Genomic DNA, 8,360 nt, shown 5'->3' with positions numbered 1-8,360 from the left:
GCCAATAACCAATCACTTTTTGTTAATAAGGTTACCTAAATAAATATGAAAGTTAAAAAACAATAATTTAGATGACGAATAAAGTGTTCAGTTGGATTTAACGCCTTTATTTTGAAAACAAAGCTAATGCTTCCGGTTTTGCCCTGCCAATCTCTACCTTGACGCTCTGGTAGTAGCTAGCTACGTTAGCCATGGACGGAGATACAACACAGCCAGCAGTGTGTAGCCGTTGAAAGAATGAGATAAGATGGAAACCGTAACGACAGAATCTTCTGCCGTAGAGGAGGATGAAAGTCCGGACTCTGAGGTTTTATGTTTGATGAGGGTCGGAATAAATACAGACTGGCTTCGCTTGTACGAAAACACTGAGGTGCAGTTTGCTCATGCTAGCTTTAAGCTAAGTTTCCCTTTAAACCCTTTAACTTTTTCAAGTTCATGGTGGAGTCAAATTTCTCTAATAAAATGCACTAATCATCCATGAATCATTCCTGTTTTTCTTAAGCATGCAGTTATCGACGAGCATACATGTGTTTAATTAGCTGCACAGGAGCTATCTAGCTAACTAGCTGTTTTACATATTTGTTTTTGACTCTTCAGATCACCATTGGACGTGGTGTGGATGTAACCTACCAGCTGCTGTCTCCAACTTGTCCTCTGATGATCTCCAGACTGCACTGTACTTTCAAGCAAAAGGATGATGGCCAGTGGACAGTGACAGACAAGAAGGTAACGAGCTGTATGATTTTCGCATTAGGAATTTAACTGTAGGAGCCATATTCTGTTTATTGTTGGCATGTCATTATTTTGTTTGGATATATTTGTAGTATTATTTTGGACACTTTGGTCGACAGTATATGCACGGGGTTGTGTGTTTATAGTTGCATAGGTGACAGATAGATGTTGACACAGTTTAGGGGGCAGGACAAACAGTTCTTATCAGAAGAAGCCACAGGCCAACCAGACAAGGATCAACCACTGCACTTACCACAATAATGGAAACAAACCGGTGTGTTCATCACTTGTACAACTGCATGCAACAAAAATAAGTGATCACCTAAACTGCAAATAATGACATTATTTCCAAAAACAATTTGAAATGTGGACTCGTCAGACCACAGCACACTTTTCCACTTTAGGTCAGTCCATCTCAGATGAGCTCGGGTCCAGAGAAGTCGGTGGCGCTTCTGGGTGTTGTTGATATTTGGCTTTTGCTTTGCATGGTAGAGTCTTCCTCACATTTGTATGCAGCGACATACTGTGTTAACTGACAATGGTTTTCTGACGTGTTCCTAAGCCCACGTTGTTATATCCATCACAGAATGATGCCGATTTTTAATGCAGTGCTGCCTGAGAGATCAAAGGTCACAAGCATTCAATGTTGGTTTTGGATTGCCCATTACATGCAGAGATTTTCCCCAGATTCTCTGAATCTTTTAATGATATTACGGACTGTAGATGGTGAAATCTCTAAACACCTTGCAATTGAGAACCTCGCGCCATCATTGACTGTGAATGGCTGAACCTTTCAGAGGAGTTCCTTTTATACCTAATCACGGTACTATCCCCTGTTACCAATTAACTGACTTACCTGTGGAATGTTCCAGGTGTTTTTTGAGCATTCCACAACTTTCCCAGTCTTTTTCTTGCTCCTGTCCCAACTTTTTTGGAACGCGTTGCAGGCTTTCAAATTCAGAATGTGTGTATGTTTCCAAATAAACAATAAAGTTTATCAGTTTGAACATTAAATATCTTGTCTTTGTGCTGTATTCAGTTGAATATAGGTTGAAAAGGATTTACAAATCGCTGTTTTCTGTTTTTATTCACATTTCACAACTTTTCTAGAATTGGGTTTGTAGAAGGAAATTGGAAAAATTGCCTATTTGTAAATAAACACTTTCAAACACATGTTCACCGACTCAAACAGAAACGTTATTCGGTTATGTAAGTAACATAATTATGTTTGAAAATGTTGCAGTCGCTTCAAAATATACCAGACGCTAGATATATCACAGATGTCAAGCCAACTTTATTGTCATTCATACACATACACATACACGGTATACAGCTGAACAATATGTTGTTTCTCACAGACAGTGTGCTAAGAAATAGTGCAAATTACAAGACAATAGACAAGCAAAACAACACACTTAAGACAGACAAAACTGTGAGGGCTGGTGTGTTGTGTATGGTAATGGACATAAAATGTAGTTTTGGAAAAATATATAAATACAGAATGTAATATATATATATGAATATGTCGGTAACTTCTGGTCTCCTTGTCGTCATAGCTACATATCCGCCCGTCTCCATCCAAGCAGTGCTCGTGTTAGCATCGAATGAGTAATAGATACAATAAAGACCTAACCACCGTAACATCTTCACTGTTTAATAACTAACTTACTGTCTCGGGCACGTTTGTGAAGTCAGTCAGTGATGCAGCAGTAGAGAGACCGACAGGAGTATACTTCACTGGCAATGGGAACAGAGACAATCGGCATCTATAAGCGGGTTTTCCCGGGTCTGAAAAATCTGCGTCAACCCGCTAAATTTAGGTGGGAAAGGGATATAAGTGTACCTTATTCAATATTATTTTATCTTTTTTCCCTCAGAGTCTCAATGGTGTGTGGGTGAATGGAAACCGCATACCTGCTGAAGAACCCCATCAGCTGAGGCTCGGAGACTCCATACAACTTGGCGTTCCTGTAATTGGAACCCAAGTAGAGTTTGACTACATCCTGGTCCAGCGGCCCCTCAAAGACTTGAAACTCTTTAACCTGGCTCTGCCGAAGGGAAATAGAGGGGGCGCTAAAGCAGCTCATGTTCCCAAGAAGCCCAAGAGGAAGCTGGCCGTAGAAGAGGTTGAGCCGTCTACCTCAAACCCAAAGCTGTACCGCTGCTCTTCTGCAGGCAAATCGTTTGCAAAGCCGTGCCCTCTGTCACCAGTGAAACAGCAGCAGAGGCTCAGTCACAGCCAGCCAGAGGAAACGGTAACCAGCCGACGAGTCCAGGAAGTAGACGGGCCCTCAGGTGGCTCCAGCACTACCTGTGACCGGGACAACCTGCAGATGTAAGCCCCAGTGTGTGCCTCTAACACACATTCAAGTGTGGTTGTTGTGAAGTTTTTTAAGGTACTTTCAGATTCCTTACAGACTTTCTGTCCATCTGGATCACAAAGTAACAAACTTCCATATCATAAAGATAATAATTAATACTGTCTAAGTCTAACAGTGGCTCTTACACAAATTACATTCCTTTGTGTTTCATCCTGCCTGTTAAATATTCTCGCTTTTGTCATTAACAAAACGTTTTTGTTTATTTCTTGTTTCAGGTACAGCCAGAACATCCTGATGTTAAGGGAGCAGGTGGTCGACACGGAGAGGCAGGTGGCCACGCTGGGGGGAGAGCCCCAGAAGAGCGACCCGCTCAGAGAGGAGCAGGTGAAAGAGCTGCAGGGTCAGCTGGAGACGCTCAGAGCCAAGATGCACCGCATGGAGACGTTAGAGAAGACCTTCAGCGAGACGAAGAGGCAGCTGGAGGTGGGACGTTTTTCACCTCTTATTTATGGAGTCAACGAAATCTGCTTCCAATGTGCAGGAATGAAAAACTTCATTCACTTAAAGTGTAACTTTTTATGTATATAGGCACAGAAAACACAGCAACAAGAGGAGCTCATGAAAAAGCAGTTGGAAGAGGCCTTACAAGAGGTATGCAGAATAAAACTAGAGCTTTTATTGATTGTAATGCAACCAATATAAACAACCAGACATAGTTTGTTGTGTAAAATTGTCATCTATATACTAGACATTTTCCAATGCTCTTTTAGAGCAGTCGTTTTATGCTTAAGATTAACTCAACATTCTTGAAATGTTATTGAATTGGTCACACTGTTTTCAACGTCCTCAGCAAAAGAAAGTCATAGATGAACTTGCCCTTTCTCGGCAAGGCTTTGAAGAGATTCTCTTGGCCAAAAACAAAGAACTGGAAGTGACAAAGGTACGACTACATTTATAGTCATTGAAGTTAGTTTGCCGTGGCATCGACAAAGCTTCAGTAATTCATCTTTGTCTTTTGTTGCAGGAGGAGAAAGAGAAGGCGAGGGCCCAGAAGGAGGAAGTAGTTACACAAGTGACTGAAGTTCTTGAGAACGAACTTCAGTGCATCATCTGCTCCGAGCTCTTCATTGAGGTAGGAGTAAGGGTCAGTTCGGCATAGTATGATCCCGAATATTTTCATTTAAATAAATGTCTGTAAGTCACTATCTTTCACAGAATGAGCTAACACAATGGTGATTGAGCCTATGGCCCACTGATGAAAGCCTTTGTATTTGTAGTATTACAGTCTGTGGCGACTTTAGTGGAAAATAATCACAAGCAGCGCCCAGTTAGTGACGTGTTTTCCATCAGCCAGCAGTGGTTGGTCTGCCAGAGAGGGTAGGCGGAGCTAAGCGACTGCTTTTCCGGTCTCTGCACATGTTGCGAGTAAACAGTAATCTACTATGGCTGAACAAGCAAAGAAAAGATGGATGACTACAGATACAACTTCAAAAATAATTAAAAAACCAAAGAAAAAGAAACCAATTCGACGCTCTGATGAAGGCAAACGAGTCACAAGAGTTACAACTGGAGCCAACCGTGGACATCACACATGCAACACTGTCTGGATATCTGGGAAGTGTGCTCCCGCAATTACTGTTTGTCACCATAGGTGGCGCCAAAGATAATTAATCTGAGATCTTTGAGATTATAACTTTAACTACTATCTGCTGAATGTACAAAGCTTTGAATATACAAGCCCTTCATAGGCGTACAACAAGTCCGAAACTGAAAAAGTATTTATATCTTTTGCAGGCAGTGATCCTGAACTGTGCGCACAGCTTCTGCTCTTTCTGCATCAAGCAGTGGCGAAAGAAGAAAGACGAGTGTCCCATCTGCAGAAGGGCCATCCAGTCGCAGACCCGCTGCCTGGCCCTGGACAACTGCATCAACAGCATGGTGGAGAACCTGAGCCTGGACATGAAGGCGAGACGGCAGACACTCATCACTGAGAGGAAAGGTGAGAGGTGCGTCATCAACTGTGTCATTAGGATCTTACAGTTAAACATTTACAAGGGCAGGTTTTTTTGTTGTTTGTGAAGAGCAATGTGAACGGAACGGATAAATATAAAAGAAAATAGACTAAATCAACAAAGGCAAGACATAGTGTAATAACAAATTAGAGTACAGTAACACACGAGAAGTTCAACAAGACTAGGTCTAAACCTCGTATGTGGCTGACTGCATCAGGTCAATGTGCGCTTTTTGGTCAATGTGTTACAAGGACTGTCCTTATTAGGCTGATGATGACGTATTTGAAAGTAGGCGCGCTGCGGACATAGGTGAGGACAGCGGAGGAGCAGCCCCGCCTACTCCCCGAACAAAGTATCCAGAGCCGTATAGACAGAGAGTCGCGTCAGTGGAGGTCCATATGATCCACCATTGCGATGTTGCAACTCTCTCTCTCTACAGCTCTGAAAGTACCGTCACTCACTCACTCAGTCAGTCAGTCAGTCAGTCAGTCAGTCAGTCAGTCAGTCAGTCAGTCACATACAGACCCATGTGTAGGGCTGACCCCGGCGGTCAGCCAAAAATATAATGTATATTATGAGTATTTTGACAATCAGAAAATAACCTGCATTAAGGTGCTCTTATGTTGCCTCTTATATTTGTTTTCAAAGTTCTTTCAGGTCATATATTGCAATGGGCATTTTATTTATTGCCTCTACATGTAGATATTTTGTACAAAATTCTCATCTGAAAATACCCCACCTTGGTTTACACTTCCCATGTCTGAGGGAAGTATCTCAAATAAAAAAGGACCAACATCTGTCCTGGGTTGAGGTCTTTTATATTCCACATTACATATGCTCTTATTTTGAAAAGAAATAGCCGTAGAAAAAATACAAGAAAATTACATATTTTGTACCATCTAGGTTGGAATATTTAACAAATTATGTTAACACACAGATATCAAGATAATGCTTTGCTACTTGTTAAAATATGCAGTACATTTTGCCCCCCACCTGCAGCAGTCATTATGTTATGTTATGCTGAAGTTTCCCCGCCTTACTTTCTCCATTACCACATATTAATCTTCATTATGTGACAGTGATGTAGCTTATTCAGTCAGGATCACCCTCGTGCACGGCTTCTCACATGGATGACCGATATAGCATTAATATCTGCCTGACAGTCTTCTTACCAGCAGTGGTGTGCAATGCCACATTCATCAGATCAAATGACTGAAGAGTCTTGACACGTCTGTGACTAAAGCTCGTCCCGTGTCCTTGAGCAAAGTGCTGAACTCTCGGCTGGTGAAGCTGCTCAGAGGCTCTCAGGCAGAAAAAGGGAGATGATTAAAGAGTATGTACACTCACTGCTTCAGCCTCTGTGGGATTTATTTGTGCATATGCTTGTTTACTGAGGACTGGGGGCAGCTGGAGGACAGTAAACATTTCAAACACAAGGTGGCAGCACAGTGAGGCTGACTGATGTCTTTGATCTCTGCTGAATGATATTTTACATCTAGGTTAGCAATTATTGCCAAACATGCAGCTTCAGCACGCCTCATAAATGTGCAGGAAAGAACATTAACATTAAATTCAGTACAAAAATTGTGGCCCTGATATGAACTGGAGGGTTCTTTTTCTACATTGTTTGAGCTTATAAGACAGATAAAGCATGACTCTTTTTCTCCTTCATCTCCTTCACCTCCTCCTCCTCCCCCTCCTTCTCCTTCTTCTTTTCTGTATCCCCCTCCTCTTCTCCTTCTCCCCCTCCTCCTCCTTCTTTTCCTCCTCGCCCTCCTCCTCCTTCTCCTTCTTCTCCTCCTCCCCCTCCCCTCCTCCTTCTCTTTCTTCTCCTCCTCCCCCTCCTCCTCCTTCTTCTTCTCCTTCACCTTCTCCTCCTCCCCCTCCTCCTCCTCCTCCTTCTTCTCCTCCCCCTCCTCCTCCTTCTCCTTCCTCTCCTCCTCCCCCCTTTCCTTCTTCTTTTCCTTCTTCTTCTTCTCCTCCTTCTCGTTCTTCCTCTCCTCCCCCTCCTCCTCCTACTCCTTCTTCTCCTCCTCCCCATCCTTCTCCTTCTTCTTCTTCTCCCCCTCTTCCTTCTCCTTCTCCCCCTCCTCCTTCTTCACCTTCTCCTTCTCCTCCCCTCCATCTTCTTCTTCTCCTTCTCCTCATCCTTGTCCTCCTCCTTCCTCTCCTTCTCCTCCTCCTCCTCATCCTTGACCTTCTCCTTCCTCTTCTCCTCCTCCTCCTCATCCTTGTCCTCCTCCTTCCTCTTCTTCTCCTCCTCCTCCTCATCCTTGTCCTCTTCCTTCCTCTTCTTCTCCTCCTCCTCCTCCTCCTCGTCCTCTTCCTTCTTCTCCTCCTCCTCCTTCTCCATTAAACAGCAGAGCAATGCGCTCTGATACATGGTGCCCATATTGGCTCTGTTTAGAGTGTCTTGTATTGAAACAGCTGGCAGTTTGGATACAAGGTTTGTTCCAGTACAATAATAGCAAAGGCTTGAAGGGTTAGCGATGTCACACATATTAGCCAGCCATGATAAAAGTGTGAAGGACGCCCAGTTTACTTCAGAGGGTCAGTCTAGTGATTTTCTATATCTGTTACAAGTCCCTAAAAAAGCATTTTGTTTTCATAATGAACTTAAACCGGAAAAGACAAAAAGCAGAACAAGAACTACAGAGCTTAAGGAAGTCAAGTCAAATCAATTTGATCTGTGCCTGTATCATAAAATCTAAAATTTGCCTCAAGAGGCCTCACGGTCTGTGCAGGAAGTGACTTCCTCTATCCTGAAACCCTCGATTCGGGGGAGGAAAAACTCCCCCTCGTCATGAGGTTTTTTTGGCTGGAATTTTCTTTTAATCTTGGGAAGTGCCTGAAAGTGGCAGAAAAGTTAGATACTCCTCTGTCAAATATTTGTAAAAAAAAAAGATTATATATATATATATATAACCAGTTGTCTCTGTGTTTCCAGCAGCTGACTCCTCTCAAGTGATCGAGGTGATCCATGACGACGACAGCAGCGACAGTGACGGCAGCATGGTGTCCATAGACAGCAGCGCCAGCTCTCTGGTCTCCGTGGACACAGACGGCAGCATCCACTTGGACTCCAGTCCGTCCTTCAGCGATGACTCTGATGAAAGTGTCGATGACTTTTACGACTAGTCGGCCGGCGGTAATGTGAAACGGACTTTTTGGGGTTGATATTTTTGGGCTCATCTTGAGTCCAGGTTCGGTGAAGGTATGTTTTTGTTTTTGTAAAAATATAAGTTGTCTTATTGTCTTTATTTTCGTCCAAAGGAATAAAGTTTCTTCCTATGCA

At 43.0% G+C, this 8,360-nt stretch overlaps 1 protein-coding gene across 4 annotated transcripts; it reads left to right on the top strand.

Moving 5' to 3' along the window:
- Nucleotides 1-196: 196 nt before the first annotated feature.
- rnf8 (ring finger protein 8, E3 ubiquitin protein ligase) lies at nucleotides 197-8,360 on the top strand. 4 transcript variants are annotated; one of them, XM_069657144.1, is made up of 9 exons: nucleotides 197-370; nucleotides 598-726; nucleotides 2,610-3,067; nucleotides 3,329-3,536; nucleotides 3,642-3,704; nucleotides 3,904-3,993; nucleotides 4,078-4,185; nucleotides 4,848-5,052; nucleotides 8,016-8,360. In XM_069657144.1, the coding sequence occupies exons 1-9, from the start codon at nucleotides 248-250 to the stop codon at nucleotides 8,201-8,203; spliced, it is 1,572 nt and encodes a 523-aa protein (XP_069513245.1). In that variant the 5' UTR covers nucleotides 197-247; the 3' UTR covers nucleotides 8,204-8,360. The 4 variants fall into 4 exon arrangements, with proteins under 4 accessions (XP_069513245.1, XP_069513244.1, XP_069513247.1 ...); XM_069657143.1 differs by having other exon boundaries at nucleotides 8,013-8,360; XM_069657146.1 differs by having other exon boundaries at nucleotides 4,848-5,059; nucleotides 8,016-8,098.

The sequence above is a fragment of the Semicossyphus pulcher genome, unplaced genomic scaffold, assembly GCF_022749685.1.
Source record: "Semicossyphus pulcher isolate SPU_LCO1_2020_fin unplaced genomic scaffold, fSemPul1.0.p SCAF_11, whole genome shotgun sequence".
Classification (NCBI taxonomy): Eukaryota; Metazoa; Chordata; class Actinopteri; order Labriformes; family Labridae; genus Semicossyphus; species Semicossyphus pulcher.
The sequence above is the reverse complement of the archived record's forward strand: the minus strand, read 5'-3'. Positions and strand labels throughout refer to the sequence as shown.

What these genes read in the sequence shown, in the direction of transcription:
- rnf8 (XM_069657143.1), top strand. Translation starts at nt 248, where the DNA reads ATGGAAACCGTAACGACAGAATCTTCTGCCGTAGAGGAGGATGAAAGT. An exon ending in TGGAAGAGGCCTTACAAGAG is followed by an intron (nt 3,705 to 3,903) that starts GTATGCAGAATA and finishes CAACGTCCTCAG; the next exon opens with CAAAAGAAAGTCATAGATGA. An exon ending in GCTCCGAGCTCTTCATTGAG is followed by an intron (nt 4,186 to 4,847) that starts GTAGGAGTAAGG and finishes TATCTTTTGCAG; the next exon opens with GCAGTGATCCTGAACTGTGC.